The sequence below is a fragment of the Aricia agestis genome, chromosome 6, assembly GCF_905147365.1.
Source record: "Aricia agestis chromosome 6, ilAriAges1.1, whole genome shotgun sequence".
NCBI classification, from domain to species: Eukaryota; Metazoa; Arthropoda; class Insecta; order Lepidoptera; family Lycaenidae; genus Aricia; species Aricia agestis.
In genome coordinates, this window is record NC_056411.1 from 17,393,078 (window position 1) to 17,410,334 (window position 17,257).

At 36.2% G+C, this 17,257-nt stretch overlaps 2 protein-coding genes across 2 annotated transcripts; both read right to left on the bottom strand.

The window, feature by feature from the left end:
- Positions 1-7,518: 7,518 nt before the first annotated feature.
- Positions 7,519-11,001, bottom strand: LOC121728136 (alpha-tocopherol transfer protein-like). The gene is made up of 3 exons (XM_042116251.1): positions 10,877-11,001; positions 8,197-8,410; positions 7,519-7,675 (listed from the first exon to the last, which is right to left on the bottom strand). The coding sequence occupies exons 1-3, from the start codon at positions 10,934-10,936 to the stop codon at positions 7,521-7,523; spliced, it is 429 nt and encodes a 142-aa protein (XP_041972185.1). The 5' UTR covers positions 10,937-11,001; the 3' UTR covers positions 7,519-7,520.
- A 543-nt stretch (positions 11,002-11,544) lies between these two features.
- On the bottom strand, positions 11,545-13,847 carry LOC121728232. Its single transcript, XM_042116373.1, has 4 exons — positions 13,697-13,847; positions 13,147-13,303; positions 12,486-12,603; positions 11,545-11,598 (listed from the first exon to the last, which is right to left on the bottom strand). Exons 1-4 carry the CDS (start codon positions 13,845-13,847, stop codon positions 11,545-11,547), a joined length of 480 nt encoding a protein of 159 aa, XP_041972307.1.
- Between the last annotated feature and the right edge of the window lie 3,410 nt (positions 13,848-17,257).

The window sequence follows — 17,257 nt, forward strand, 5'->3', positions numbered from 1 at the left end:
CTAGAGCTAGACTTCTGAAAATTTCACAGATTGTATATTTCTGTTGCCGCTATAATAAAAAATACTAAAAACAAAATAAAATCTCCTTAAATGGAGGGCTCCTATACAATAAACGTTATTTTTTTGGCCTTTTTTGCTCGTAATCAATAATGGCTACAGCTAGGCACTTTATAAAGACAATTTTTTATAAAAGCCTTATTTATATGTCTACTTTAATAATTAATAATAATATTTAAATAAAACAAAAATTTAAACACAATTTTTAGGGTATTTTTCCTCTATAACGGTACGGAACCCTTAATGCGCGAGTCCGTCTCGCACTTGGCCGATTATTTTTTTGCCTAAATAGAGGCTCTAGGACCGGGAAAATTGTTTGAAATAAAAAAAAATTGTATTTATAGCTCATATTATATTAGCCAGATGGTGAAGTAGATAAGTTACAAGGTTTGTTTAAATTATAAGGAAAAAATAGTAATTGCTCTTAAGTTGTAAAATGTTAGTTACCGACTTAATCTACTCATGTCTTAAATTGTAAGATAAAATTTAACCCAAACGCCCCAGGGATACTAATGAGTAAAGATCAATAGGAAATGGTTCCGATAAAGAGCTAAAACTGATAACAATTATTTTAAAACATAATATCAGTAGTAAAATAATGATTTGGAAGAAAGTAGACGTCCGTTTCAATAGGACATAGCATTATTGCAACATTGACGACCTCTGTGGCTCAGTTGGTGGGCTGTTAACTCAAGCCGGTGGTCGCGGGTTCGAATCCCGCCGACGGAACAAAAAGTTTTCTAAGTTCCTGGGTCATGGATGTGTAGGTATTAAATATTATGATGAGTTACCCCATACAAAAGTGAAAAAAATTGTCTTTCAGCGCTGCTACTTTCGCAGTGAATAAGAAACACATACACACCCTAAAATATTATCACTTACGGCCGTTCCCAATATTTGATCTATCTCTGGTTTTGCCCTACTAGAGATAGGAATAGCTCACAATTGACATAAAATACGAGTATATGTCTCTAATGTCTAATGTGAGCTATTCCTATCTCTAGTAGGGCAAAACCAGAGATAGATCAAATATTGGGAACGGCCGTAAGTCTTGTTACTGCTACAAAACCTTCCAAGGGTTGTTGAACCTTAACAAAATTCAGATACGGTAATTATAGTATCATATTATTATGATTACAAAGAAAAAAATAGCCGGGTCGATGCAAAATCTTTTACCATCATTATTTTTTGCTTAAAATATTCCATTGTTCAGACACAAGGCTGTTTCGGCACGTTTATTATGAGAGGCCGTGCTCTGATTAAAACAAATGTTTATAAAACATTTACGTAACCGACCTTTGCGTAACAGGAAATATAGCGTAATAGGAAACATCAGGGGGCGCTACTAGCACGCACATACAGTAAACAATCCGACCAAAACCCGACATGTTGCACACGTCATATCAGAATATTGACAGAAACGTTCACAAACCTCAAACAAATATTTACCGTCTTTGCTGGTTCTGCCCTAAGCGCGAAAACATATTGCAGTAATATATCCTATTCTTCGAGCTGTCCACAATATAACCCTTTTTGGATATCGGTAAATTAAGTTAATTTAACGTCGTAATTTTTTTTTCTTTCGTCATTTTTTTTAATAAATTATTTATCTTAATCTGACTATCACCAACACTGCACACTTATACTAAAGACTGATCAGTGATCACTGCAGTGTCTTTAAACTCGTTTTTTAACTAAGTATACGAGTTTTATCTGGTGATTATTAAACTATATTTTGCTCGTGAACTTTTAGATCAATAATAATAATAATAATAATAATAATAATGATATGCGACTACGTAATAGATATATACCCCAGGCGGGTACCGGCGCCAAACGCAATGGAGAATCCCGCCCCGGGCCCTCGGGCCCGGGCAGTCCCTCGTATTCTGGGGGGGGCAACGTATCGCTTCATTCTGCCCAGGCTAGTACTGCTGCAGAGAACATCGTGCCAACTACGAGCAACACACACTCGCACTCTACATCACCTACTTCATCCATCAGCCTGTTTCCATCTCCTCACTCATCGCCGAGATCATACATGTTCGATAAATCATCGTCATCATCCCGTTCTACTTCACAGTCACCAATGTCATACGTTGTTACACGGGAAGCAACTGCTTATTACCCTGTGCCCATCGTTGACAACACGCAGTCTACGAGTACATTGCAAACTAATGAACGACATCCCGTAGACCATAATACCTCACAATCACATCTCACCAATACAGCAACTAGAAGTGTTTTGCAGGAAATGCTTCCTCCAACCACTCTAGCTGGAAAATGTAGACAACGGATGAAATGGACTGATGAAATTAACAGAGAACTTCTCCGTTGTTACTACATAGTCACATCATGCGAATCAAACCTCACAGCTTTCAGACCATTACTTCATCAAAAATTCATTGACAATTTCCCGGAACTGAGCCACTTATCAGAACAAAGACTTGCCGATCAAATCCGAGTAATCCATCGTAATAATAGAATAGCACCACATATAAGAGAACAAATAAAAAAATCTGTAGCCGAAATAACCGAAACCTTTGCAGAATCCAATGGCCAAAATGATGCAGATCTACAACTAAGCACCTGCTCAAGTAACCTACAAACTGATGATCAATTTATCACCAACATCATACCGCCACATCGTTCTATGTTATCATCACACGAACCAATTATCCCGCCGAACTCATCCCAGACTATAGAAACGCAAATAAACGCAACCCCGAGATCACCGACAAATATCAACCCTATAGAAACTGAAAAGATTGAAAATGTTTTTCAAGAAATGTTGATAAAATACAATGCTATGGACCCAAATCTAAGACCTATGATACCTAAACTCCAGATTACCCACAATGTAATTAAAACAGTAAACGTACTAAACCATGCTATCGGAAAATATTTGGAAGAAAAAGAAGAACCCAATTTGGAGGAAGTTCACAGCATTATATATTGTGGTGCTATGACCACAGCAAGCTTGCATACTAAAACTGTTAATTACAAAGAAAAAGAAAAAATAAATACAATAGACACTGTTAATCCAAAATGGCAGATACGAATAGAAAATAGAATCAAACAGCTACGTAAAGAAATAGGACAGTTAACACAATATTTAAAAGGAAATATCAACCCCAGAAAACAACAGAAAATAAACCCAAAAAGTCTCCCTGAAAATCAATTAACCGATCACCTAGATAATTTAAAACAAAAACTAAAAGCACAATCCAAACGTCTACGTCGGCTAAAAATTAGTAACGCTAGAAGAAAAGACAATATACAATTTAATAACAACCAAAAAATGTTTTATCAAAACCTTAATTCCGAAACCATTAAAGTCACGCAGTCACCCGATATAAACGATGTTCAAGAATATTGGGAAAACTTGTGGTCTATACCAGTCCAACATAATAGCGATTGCTCATGGATCGAGTCCGAAGAACAGGATTACCAAAACATAAACCAAATGCCGGACATTACAGTGGATAGAGATGATGTAACTCGCGCTATCAAGAAAACTTTGAATTGGAAGGCCCCCGGACCTGATAAGATACAAAACTACTGGTTAAAGTATTTCACATCGACGCATCGCCACATTGCAAACATATTTAATTCATTTATACATACTCCGGAAACCATACCCTTATTTTTTACACAGGGAATCACGTATCTCAAGCCCAAAGACAAAGACGATACTGCAAATCCAACAAAATACCGCCCGATCACTTGTCTACCCACCGTTTACAAATTATTTACATCAATCATAACGCAGAAGCTTAATGCACATATCACACAAAATAAGATCATACCTGAGGAGCAAAAGGGATGCGCGAAGGGGTCTATGGGTTGCAAAGAACAGCTGGTAATCGATGCCGAAATACACAACAATGCTAAACAAAACCGTAATAACCTTTACTTCGCATACATTGATTATCAAAAAGCCTTTGACAGTATTCCGCATTCATGGTTAATTAAAGTTTTAAAGATTTATCAAGTAAATAACAAATTAATACAGCTACTTCAGTATCTTATGTCTACCTGGTCCACCCAACTTTTTTTAAGAACAACCAATGCCCAACTCTCCACACCCCCAATTAAAATAAAACGAGGTATTTTTCAAGGCGATTCCCTCAGCCCATTATGGTTTTGTTTAGCCCTCAACCCATTATCCAAAATTCTTAATAAATCTTCCTATGGGTATACCATCGAAAGAACTAATAATATAAAACTTACCCACCTGTTATAATATATGGACGATATCAAAATATACGCAACCGACAGACAACAACTAGATTATCTCCTTAAACTTACTGAAAGATTTAGTATAGACATTAAAATGGCATTCGGCATCGATAAGTGTAGAATTAACTGTGTAATAAAGGGCCAACATCAAGAAATAAACCCGCATAACCTAGAGCTACAAGAGGACATTATAGATAGCATGCAAGCACACGATACTTACAAATATTTGGGTTACATACAAAATACCGCAATTAATCACAAGGATATTAAAAACACTCTAAAAGCGAAATACAAACTAAGATTAAATAAAATATTATCCACTCAATTATCAGGTCGAAATAAAGTAAAAGCAATTAACACGTACGCAATACCTATATTAACTTACTCGTTTGGAATTATAAAATGGTCAGATACAGAACTCGAAGCACTTAATACCGCAACCCGTACCGCAAGCTACAAACATAATATCCATCATATACACTCCGCAGTCGAACGATTCACTCTTAAGAGAAAACTAGGAGGCCGAGGTTGCATCGACATAAAAAACCTATGCTACAGCCAAATAGAAAATTTAAGAACATATTTTAAAGTTAAAGCTCAAACTAGTCACCTACACAAAGCCTTAACACAACTTACAAACTCTGGAACTCCTCTGCAGCTAAACAATAGTAATTTTAATCCGAAATATAAAATAACAAACGATTGCGATAAGATAGCTAAATGGAAAGGTAAAGCGCTACACGGTAAATTCCCTCATCAGTTAGAACAGGACCATATAGATCAAACCGCATCGTTTAGTTGGCTAACAAGAGGCAATATATACAGTGAGACAGAAGGCTTCCTAGTAGCAATCCAGGACCAAGTGATTAAAACTCGCAACTACTCCAAATATATACTCAAAGAAAACATAGAAACTGATAAATGTAGATTATGCCACCAAACCACCGAAACGATAGACCACATTACAGGAGGATGTAGCTCACTCGCCAATAAAGAATACACGCACCGTCATAACAACGTAGCCAAACATATCCATCAATTGCTAGCTCTGAAATATAAACTAATTGACACACACACACCTTATTACAAATATAAACCCTGCAACGTCCTGGAAAATAGTACCGCTAAGCTCTACTGGGATCGAGATGTAATCACCGACCGAACCATACTAAGTAATAGACCTGATATATGCCTAACAATAAAATCTCAAAAAGTCACTTACCTCATAGATATAGCTGTGCCGAATACCAATAACCTGAAACAAAAACATAATGAAAAAATCCAAAAATACATACCTCTCGCAGACGAAATAAAGCAAATGTGGCGCCAGGATACCGTAAAAATCATACCCATCGTCATCTCCTCAACTGGCGTCATCCCCAAAACCCTCATTGCTGCTTTGAAATCACTCGATCTAAACAAAAACTTATACATCCACTTACAAAAATCCATCGTAATTGACACCTGCTCCATCGTTCGTCGCTTTCTAAATCCATCGTCATCCTTTACTACTTCACAATCATGACTCTTCCCTCATACAAATTGAATCAGATACTTGGCACATGCCCGTACCTGAATCATTCACCGGCATATTTGCCGAGACAAAAATTCATTTAAATATAATAATAATAATTTTTATTTGCAAAAATATGGTACAGAGGGTGATACAATTCAAGCAGTGTTTCACATATTTTGTCGATTTTTCGACGTGCAAAATGTTAAATAAATGTTAGTCAAGTTATTAGAATTTACTTACAGTTAGTTCGTTAGTTTTTACATAATTATCTACCTATTTATATATCAAAATATTCATATTAACTAATTTAAGTTTACATCATTATTTGTCAAAGTTTAAGTTAGTATCACAATAACCATTCAGACCTAATGAAAGTATACTTATTACAATAATTTCCCCCTTATATTATGTCGATCTTGTTATGAATCTTCGAGATGGGACTTTTTAGCCAAAATACTTAAATAAATTGACTATCTATGCTTCTGCGTAATTAGGAAAATTTACTAGATGACATGGGGGTAGCCAGCCTTGGGCTCAGGGTGGGGCAGCAGTCAACCTACCATCCCCCTCCCCCCAGTATTTTTTTTGTAACTTGAGCCGTTTTTGGGCTCTGCGCCTACTATAAGCACTATTTATCTACGGTAATTAATACGGCTCGCTTTCAAAAGACCGCTTTTTGTTTTGATCGCACTTTTTTATGTCGACAAATTTTTGTGTAACTTTCTTACGGATATTATTTGGATACCCTAATATTATGATTGTCGTTAGTATTTTTTTTTTTAATTAGGCACCTTATAGGTCAGAGCCAGGGTGGGACAAGCGCCCCAGCTGGCCCCAGTGTGGCTACGGCCCCTACGCCCATGCTAGATGATGCCCACAGGCCACAACTCAGTCCGCCAAGAGACGATTATTGCGCTGTCAACGGTACACTATAATATTATAATTCGTACATTACATTACTCTACTTTCGGACTATAGTATTTTCAGAGCAATTTTACTCCCAAGTTACTATAAGAATATTATGATATAATAATAATATAGAAGTCGTGTTAAAAAGATAGAATAACTTTGAACGAACCTGGGGTATACGGTAATTGAATAAAACTTCAAAGCAGTTTTGCGTAACTTACTCTGTAATTATTAAACATACATCAATATCGAAAAACGAGGTCTTATTTAAAGATTTTTGGAGAACAAATAATACAGGATTTTTAGATTTTTAGCCCACTAGAGACACGACTGACACACTAGCAGTAAAGATCACATGGAAATGCACAGACATAAACAAATGTTTTGTATTGTAAAAGTATGTTCGAATGTCGTGTGTGAGAGTCTAGCTCGCAATTTCTGAGGTATTTTGACAGGAGTTTATCTATTTAGTCATAATCCTCTGAAACCGGGAATTTGTGAGCGAGAGCCACCACAACCAACCACGAGCAACCACGGTAAAGGCATAGTAAAAGGAGGGGAAGTAAGTTATCTTCATACAAAGGCACCGCGCGCGACTTGTATGTGTGCGCCATAGCGCACACGACAAAATCTCGGCGGTACCCACGAAGCTAAACTGGCCGAGATTTTGTTGTGTGCCGTACGTGGCGACGCATTTATACTATGGCGCACACATACAAGCCGCGCGCGGTGCCTTTGTATGAAGATAACTTACTTCCCTTCCTTTTACTATGGTAAAGGTTTTACCGTGCTTATACTAATCGACGTTCAGATATCTGAAGGTGCCAGTGAGTCCAGCGTAGTGTTCGCTGAACTGCCCCGCGGTGCGACGCGCCTCGTCCGTGCGACAGTCATCCATCGTTCGCAGCACTGACACGCAGTCTTCTGACGACAGCGCCTCTATCCATTTCTCTGGAAACGACAGCGTAAATTATACAAAAGGGATAAAAATAAAGTTTGCACGCACTAAAAAACTGCAGCATAGAGCTTTGTTCTTGACTCGGAGATCGTTGTCTCATTTGTGTCAGACCCAGAGTAACTTAAAATGTTCAATTTTTAAGTTATGATAATGCAAGTTCACCTGATTCTCTGACAAGAAAGACAATCCAGACAAACGGTTAAGTTGAACTTGCGCTTGGTCTCCTATCAGTTGTGTCAGCATATCCATTCATACTAACATGCCATAAATCATAATATGCATGAACTTTTTATAGTCAACTAGATGAAAATTCGTTACTCGCGTGAGAACCGTACATTTTTTCGGGATAAAAAGTATCCAATGTCCTTTCCCGGGACTCAAAGTATCTCCAAACCAAATTTCAGATAAATCGGTTCAGTGGTTTGGGCGTGAAGAGGTAACAGACAGACCGACAGACCGACAGACACACTTTCGCATTTATGATATTATTAGTAGTATGGAAGTATGGATATACCTTGGTGTTCTTTCAACGTTGACGCCTCCCCGCCGTAATCTTTCGGCAGCATCTCCCTCGGCACAGCATCATGCAGCTCCTCGTGGCTCCTGATCACCTGGATCCTCTGGATTATCTTAGGCTTTAATATTGTCTTCAATATCCCCATCAATGTGGCAATGAGCTTGGAATCACTGATCAGGAATATATTTTGTGGGCGGACTCCGTAGCCTTCCTGAAAAATATTTCATGGATGGAGTAGGTAATAAAATTAACGGAAACATGCAGAAAACAATGTTTGATAGATCTCTATGAAGAGGCGAGATTGAGCGCGGCGCGGCGGGTGCATACTGCGCACATGAAGGACCTATTGGTTTATGAGTCCATAGTGATTATATTCTCTTTGTATGAGTCCTCAGAAGTGTCGTTATTGGTAGATCATGACATGATTCATGACAATGTCGAAAGTGGTAGTACCAAGAAGTTTACGTGTAAACTTCTTGGGTAGTACCCTCGCCCAACTCGCGTAGATTCGCCCGTTAGTTTGAAGTCGAGGTACTCCTTAGTTCTGTCTACTCTGGTGACACTTTATGAAGGTGATCCGAACTTATTAGGTACATATTAAATTATTATGCGCTAATTGCCCTTTCTGTTACTCCACTCGATCTTAAAGTTGTGTTTGCATTGAGATACTATTAATAGGAGAGAGCATATCGGTGTATAAGCTTCAAAAGCGTGTAATGTTATGTCCTACTTACTAGGACATAACAAAGGAGTCGGTCTGCATATTTCATGTAATAAAAGTGTTAATAAATGTTTTTAGTGAGCATTTTATGCTAGATATTGTTGAGTTTTGTGGTTCCGCTAAATAATAAACCGTAAGAATGGCCAAAGAGTGCTTCAAAAACGTGGATTTAACATTAAATACGTAAGTTTAGAACAACGTTTTTTGGGCTTTTCAATCGGTATTTTTGTAAGCTAAAAAGATAATTTATAAGTTTAATAATCCCTAATTCGTGCTATATAAGGCATTAGTGCTAAAAATGTCACATCAATTAATAATTTGGCTACAAACATTGCATAGCTTTTTACATGTGTTTATCATTACGTCTTGAACTATAGTTTATAGTACATAAACTGAATTACTTTCTTTTCTGGATTGTAATGTGCTTCGAAATGATCGACGAATAGAAATATTCAAGAAAATAAACGCACACTACTTGTATGAAAATAAGCACAAAATTTCCACGCGATGACGGGCTAAGGTTACATCTATACTATAATACTTCATCTATGTGTGTTTGACTATATACTTTTTATGCGGGCTCTACACTCGCGGCGCGAATTGCGGCCGCGATTCGCGCCGTGAACACGATTCGAACAAACACGAAGCCGCGAAGCGCAAATACGACAAAAAGCATGAGAAATTTTATTATTACCTATAAATCATTATTACGATGTATTAAAATGATTTACTTTTAATTATAACTGTTATTGTCTCGTTATTTAAAGAATGCATTGGTTGTTAATTTAATATTGATAGATATTATTAATAAGAACTAAATTTTGTATTGCACACCATTTTAATGTGGTAGAATGAAAGATTCAATTGTATAATATATGAATCAATGATTTCTAAAACAACATAAGTAACTAAAAGTAAAATTTTCAGGAGACACAAAAACCTGGATAATTTTTGATAATGCAAGTAATTTATAATTATGTATATTATATTTTATATTTCTGTATATATAGCTCCTAATAATGTATTTTTATACATCTTTTAATTTTATTTTAGTATAAATAAATGGATAATAAAGTTTTTCACTTATGTGCTTTTGACATTAAATCTGTTACTTGTGTTGTTTTGATACCCAAGAAACTACTGTAACATAAAATAATAACTCAAATACTCATATTTAGTCCACTTTATTAATCTTAAAATCATAACATAATGTTGCTATTGCCTATGCCTACTTTTATAGGTATGCATCATCTCCCACTTCATCTACAGTTTCTACTGTTGTGGTTGGCCACTCCAAAATTTCATCATAGAAGTCTTTAAAGGTATCAGGAACATAAGAAATTAACTTTTTGATATCTTCAATTTTTTTATATTTATCGGTACCAAAAGTTCGAAACGTAATGTTGGTCGAATTTATTGCTAATTTACGCCATTGAAGGTCAAACAAAGGTTAAACGTATTTGTTCAAAAATATAAGTAACTAATGGGTATTTTTTTCGTTTATATACAGAAAAACGATCACTGACCTTATTCCTCGAAATGTTTTTGTAATGAGCAAAATTAAAAAAAATGGACAATCCCCATTGTATGCACTTGTGTTGTTCTAACAATCACCGAAGAGAAATGTCAGTCAGTTATGTTGTTCTAACACTAAGCGGTATTTTCAGTAGTTCAATTTACATAGAACACGCAAAGCAATTGTGTTGTTTTAATGCACAATTTATTAATGGCCATAGACTAAATCCAAAATCGCTATAAACTCGATTTCGGCAAAAATGTTAGTTACGTTGTTTTAGAAATCATCGATTCATATAGAATTAAGACTAACCTGTACTTCATTCTGGCAATAAACGAATTATGAATTATGAATGAATTATGAACACTCGCGGTTCGCGGCCTTCGCGGGCTTTCGCGCCGCGAGTGTGGAGCCGGCTTTAAACAAGTGACTATACTTACCAGCAATACCGCCAAATTATTCCCCAGTTCCATGAAATTAACACCCGTGATGAAACCCATGAGATCCGCGTCCCGAAAATCCACCACTAAAATAATCTTTTGTATGTAATCGTAAGCTGAAATGTATTCTGTCATCTGTAAAAAAAAAACACAATAATATTTACAATAAATATGAAGATAAATTATTAATTACTTACTGTAATTTCGGTTTAGTTTCACCTTTTTAGGGTTCCGTAACCAAAGGGTAAAAACGGGACCCTATTACAGAGACTTCGATGTCTGTCCGTCTGTCTGTCTGTCTGTCTCCATGCTGTATCTCAAGAACCGCTATAGCTAGACTTCTGAAATTTTCACAAATTGTGTATTTCTGTTGCTGCTATAACAACAAATAGGTACTGAAAACAAATAAAGTCAATATTTAAAGGGGGCTCCCATACAACAAACGTGTTTTTTTGGCCTTTTTTGCTCGATATCAATAATGACAACAGTTAGGTACTAGATTTTTTCACAAAAGCCTTAATTAACATATAATTATAATAATATTAACAATAACATTTATTATAATAACATTTATTTATAATATTTATAAATATATATATTTTTTAAGAATAAGGATGATTTGTTGTTAAGGATGTTTTTTTGTTTGTTTTCTTTATGTTTCTGTTGTTCTAGCCGCAATACTTACTGTACTCAATGAAACTCCCCCATAGGACAGGCCTCGCCTAGTTTGGGGGACCGTTATTTGTTAAAATGTTTGTAAAATTATCATGGTGAATAAAGACTTTTGTATTTGTATTTATTAATTAAGGCTTTTGTGACTAAACTTCAATAATTAATAGTAACATTAAAATAAAGTAAAAATTTAATGGCTCCCATACAAAAAACACAATTTTGACCTAATTTTGCTCTTTATCGGTACGGAACCCTTCGTGCGCGTCCAACTCGCACTTGGCCGATTATTTTAACACGTTTTTATTAGCTTGGGCTGTATTGTATATTGTAATAGAATCTTTGAACACGATTTTAACTATCTCCAGTAGTCTAATTATTCAAAACTTTTTGTTATAATTTTTGAAAATGAAAACTAAAAAATATATTTTTTTAAGTTTTTTAATACAATTACTATTTTTATTAAAATTACAATTTTCAACCATTATTTCATGAATGATAGACGTCGATTGTGTATGCTCTATAGTATATCATCATAAAGCATGTTGGCAATCATAGCCCATCTGTAGTCCTCTCAAAATATAAAAGGAGCAACTACAATGCCCGTGACAAGGTTGTAATTGCTGTAAGAGCCAATGTAAAATTTGTTGTTAGTTTCTTCTACTGAAGTCTTAGGCTCTAATTATACCGGCAGCGCGGAATGGAATGGAAGCGACTTTTTGCTACGAAACTGTACTGTATAATATCAATAATGAACTTTATGTCAACAGTATAACACACTAATTAAATACGAGCCAAGAAATTCCTTCCGCGGAATTCTCGAGAATTCTCCGGTGCCAATTCCTTCGCATAAGGCAAAATTGACGCTTCCACTCCGTTCCATTCCACGGCGGTGTAAATTGAGATTCGGAAACTCTACCAATTTTTTTTTTAAACTTACAAGTAGTACGTATCTCAGAAAGTTCGTAAAGTAGGAACTTATCGGCTCCCTGTTGTAGAACTTCACGATGTACACTCGAACGTCGGTGTTGATCACTTCAGGCAACGCGAAACATACTCTAAAATAAAAACATATTGATTACAGATTAATAATAAATTGTAAGTTACTAGACGACGCATCTCGCACGCAACTCCGTTGCACCAAAGTTCGTTTATCGCACGGGAACGGTACATTTTCCGGGGTAAAAGTATCTAATGTCCCTGCACGAGACTCTAAGTATCTCCATACCTAATTATAGCCCTCATCGTAAAGTGGCATTTCGTTTGAATTTTCGTCGGTCGCGGTCGCTTGCGGCAAAGATCTGAAAGCCACCTAAGGGTCAATTCAGACCGCAGCGCAACGCGTAGATATTATGTACTCCTAAATTTGTACTGATTTGACAGATTTGCAAGACGTCTGACGCAATTGAAGTCTGTCAATGACCCTGAACCGCAATTAATCATTATTTAAATTTTAACACAATATTACTCCATTGACATAAGAAACTATTATCAAATTTTTTTTTATTAAATCTAGACCAGGAAAGAGAACCAAACTACTTGTATTCACAAACTGAAGCTGCACTAAATTATCAAACAGGTTTACGTAGGTACATACGTACATATTGCCTTCTATATTCTTTAAATCCTTCTTTACATTAAAAACACCGAAGAAATGCGGGTACAGAGTCCTGAGGGTGCAGATTTTGTCAATCATGTGCTTAGCTCGTTCCACTGAACCTTTTCTTGTCAAAATTCTCCATTCCAGATACCGATCAGCTAGAAAATAAGGCATAATATTTATTAACCACATACAGACAAAATATAATATTATATTTCAGACTCCTTATTTTTGGAAGTCGGTCAAAAATAAGCAACAGCTTTCCTTAGTATTAGTAGCTTTTATTTAGCTTTTATATTAGCTTTTATTTTTAAGCTTTACCCGTGTAAAAAATCATACGTCAATATCACGCGACTTTCAAACCAACCTTTAACCCCTGTTTTTCCCCTTTAGGGGAGAAGATTCTTAAAATTCGGATGTCTACTTGCCAAAAAGTTTCTTACTTTAAAATTTGACTTTGATCAAACTCCTTTCTTTTGTAGTCTAAGCCCCAAAAATAAATAATTTATTTATTTATTTGGTGTACTATTACCTACTAGATATGTACTTACTAAAATCCTTCTTCAGTAAATGTTCCTGCTTCATCACCCACTCCCTCAGAGCATCCACGGCTTCTTTTCTTCTGTCAGGATCGTCAAGGTTGTGAGACTTACGTATCGCCTCCAGGGTCTCAGTTGTTAGTTCTATCAGATTGTTATTCATTTTTTTCCACTTTTCACATATAACGTCGGGAGTCAGGACTTTCAGATTTAGCCTTATCACTTTTTTTCGGTTTTGGGTAGTAGAGTAAAAAAATATTTTTTACAAGATTTTACGGACAATTTGTTAAGCTTATGTTGTAATGAAAAGGCTGACAAGAACTAACTTTATTACGAATTTATAAAAATAAAATGTGAAATTATTATTCCAACCAAAAAACTGGTCTCTGTATCCTTAATAGCCAAATTTTTGCATAATTCATATCAAATGACGTAAAAAGGGTCAACATATTGAACTTTTACTAAAAGGACTATTTTAATTATTATAAACTAAAAATTATAAAGCTTGCTTTGTTTTGTTTGTTTTTTATAGTGTTTTTGCTACTATTACTATACGAATGAGTAATTAATTAATTATGAGCATAATATTATCTTAAGCACGAAAAAAGCGAGTCAAAGTGGCCCACAAACAGACATATTATTGATTGAAGTAATAAGGACAGACAAATCAGGCGCAAGAAAAAGAGGATTATTATTCTAATCTTAAAAGTTACATTTAGAAAAAAAATCGATTTTTTTTCTAAATGCAACTTTTTTCTGAATTCAAAATTATTGTAAACCGAGCATGTCCCTTATTAGTTATCAATCTAAAAATCAGGCGATCAGTCCAAAAAATATGATTTCATATTTTTTACTGACTTCCAAAAAGGGGAGATTATAATAATAAATAATAGCATGAATCAAAGTCATGACCTTCACGAATTTGGACAAAGCCAAACTATGCAGCTGGATACCTAATGGAACCAGAAAAAAACTTGATTTAAAATATTATACCATCATTACAATAAAATACCTGATTTTTTTATTCACTATTTATTATAATAGCACAATAAACATATTCATTATTCATCTTATGTTAAGCCTACTGCGTAATTTTTGTGTTACTTATAGTCTGTCAAGAAAGTGAAAAAATTAAAAAGTGGCAACATCGTAGTGTCATCCCTTTCAAATCAATCTAAGAAAAAAGGGATTACACTACAATGTTGCCACTTTTTAATTTCTTCACTTTCTTGACGGACTATCACATACTATTATTTTATTTGAAAAAAAAAACGAAATAATGTTAAAATAAGTTATACCTACTTAATATAATACATGAAGTTGAAACTTCCATGAATAAATAGGTATTAATAAGAGTTGAAGTATCTACAGAACTCAAAAGTAAAATATAAGTATAATATGTAGCCAGTTTTAGTGCAAAGAGCAGCTTTAAAGAGTTCACATACAAGAAGCTCATGAAAATACCTGGCTTTCAAAAGAAATTATAATAATTATTATGATGGTAGTCAATGTACCATCAAAGAAATTGATTTAAAGGTAGCGGCTGTGACGGAGCTACATTATTTTGTTTCGTGGGTCAATTCTGACCGGAACGCGACGAGGCGAGGCGAGGCGCGGCGCGGCATGTATTAATGCAACCTTAATGCCGTCCATTACGACCTTTAGACGGCAAAGCCGGCTTTGCTCTTTTTAACCGAGATGCAGATATCATCTCCGAGTGACACATCATACCTTTCCCACCCAGGGTATTATCTCGAGCACTCCTTTCTACCCAAAGCTGGAGTGTGTGTGTATATCAGAGATGATATCAGCTCTCGTCGCCTCAGCAATCTTGAGGTCATAGACCTGTCAAACTTATGGCTCCGCATAGATTTCGACGACCACCCTCGCGTCTATGCGTGCCTATATAGGTCCCATAGTGGTGACCCCGAGACGGACCGACTCTTGGAGCACCTGCAAGCTGCTTCAGATTTTGTACAGCGGCAGATCCCATCCGCAGAGATCATAATACTTGGCGACTTTAATGCCCACCACGCCGAATGGCTCAATTCCAGTAAAACTGATCATGCGGGGAGATCTGTCTGCAACTTTGCCCTTGCGAACGACTTGACACAACTGGTTACTACGCCTACGCGAATCCCAGATGTTGATGGTCAGAATCCTTCCTTGTTGGACCTCCTGCTGACTTCAAATCCTGACGGCTACCAAATATCCGTAACCGCACCACTTGGTTCATCGGATCATTGCCTTGTTAGGAGTTCTATGCCACTTACGACGGCGTTAAGACAGTGTGCTGTTAAATACCGTCGTGTGTGGCACTACAAGTCAGCAGACTGGGATGGGATGACGTCGTTTTTTGCATCCTATCCTTGGGGGCAATGAAATGTAGTATGAATTGTAATTCATACTAAATTTCATCTACATTTACGTTGGTTGTATCTATCGCTTTATTGTCATTTTTAAATTCCCCGTTTTATCAAGGAGAAAGAAAGGAAAAAAAAGAAACCAAAAACCTTTCCGGTCAGATTAAGAGAACCCACCAACATTTTTGTCCGATTAAGAAAATATGCTTTCAGGATACCGAGATAAACCTCCCCTATGAAAATCTGACGCACTCGAGTATTTCAAAAAAACTTTTTTTTTGCATTTTTAAAAATTCATCGTAACTTATCGTCACGCCGAAATCGTCAGTTTTTTTAAAAGGAGCTTCCTGGGGCCTACTTAACACCCCTTCCGAAAATCTGATGCGCTCGAGTAAATTTTTTTTTTGCATTTTTGACTACTTTATATGCCACCACGCAAACCGGCAGATTAGTATACCGATATTATCAGAGGCACTTGGGGCATACGTAGTATGAATATCTGACGCGCTCGAGAATGCCCTAGTAACTGTTTTTTTTTTAACATTTTTGAAAAACCGTACACGCCAAACCCACCGCTAAAATGGTTTTTACCATACGAGCTTTTCTTTTCGAAATTATTTTATCTTTCGATTTTGATAGGTCTCGACGGCACCGTTGAATTACGCCATTTAGCTACCTCGCCTCCCTAACTATAAGTTGAATGACGGTGAAGACTGAAGTATTTTCTTCGTTAAGGAATTTTTATTTTCCTTTTAAAAGTTTGGTTTGTATTATTTAGTCAAGGCGTCATTTAGAAATAGGTTCTACCTCATTAATTTTCAATTAACATTAAAGTAAGTAACTAATCTTAAACATTTATCCTGCATTTCAGTGCATTTAGAGTAGGTAGAATGTATTTCTTTTTGTATTTTTTTTTTATTTTGTGAAATAAGGGGGCAAACGAGCAGACGGGTCACCTGATGGAAAGCAACTTCCGTCGCCCATGGACACTCGCAGCATCAGAAGAGCTGCAGGTGCGTTGCCGGCCTTTGAAGAGGGAATAGGGTAATAGGGGAGGGTAGGGATGGGAAGGGAAGGGAATAGGGGAGGGTAGGAAAGGGAATAGGGTAGGGGATTGGGCCTCCGGTAAACTCACTCACTCGGCGAAACACAGCGCAAGCGCTGTTTCACGCCGGTTTTCTGTGAGAACGTGGTATTTCTCCGGTCGAGC

Bases quoted from the DNA above. Each gene is read 5' to 3' on its own strand.
- LOC121728232 (XM_042116373.1), bottom strand. From the start codon at position 13,847: ATGAATAACAATCTGATAGAACTAACAACTGAGACCCTGGAGGCGATA. The intron at 13,304-13,696 runs GTAAGTACATAT...CTTATTTTCTAG, and splicing joins TTTACTGAAGAAGGATTTTA to CTGATCGGTATCTGGAATGG. The intron at 11,599-12,485 runs GTAAGTTTAAAA...CCCCCAAACTAG, and splicing joins TTCTGAGATACGTACTACTT to GCGAGGCCTGTCCTATGGGG.
- LOC121728136 (XM_042116251.1), bottom strand. From the start codon at position 10,936: ATGGGTTTCATCACGGGTGTTAATTTCATGGAACTGGGGAATAATTTG. The intron at 8,411-10,876 runs GTAAGTATAGTC...AATATTTTTCAG, and splicing joins ATAATTTGGCGGTATTGCTG to GAAGGCTACGGAGTCCGCCC. The intron at 7,676-8,196 runs GTATATCCATAC...TGTCGTTTCCAG, and splicing joins AACGTTGAAAGAACACCAAG to AGAAATGGATAGAGGCGCTG.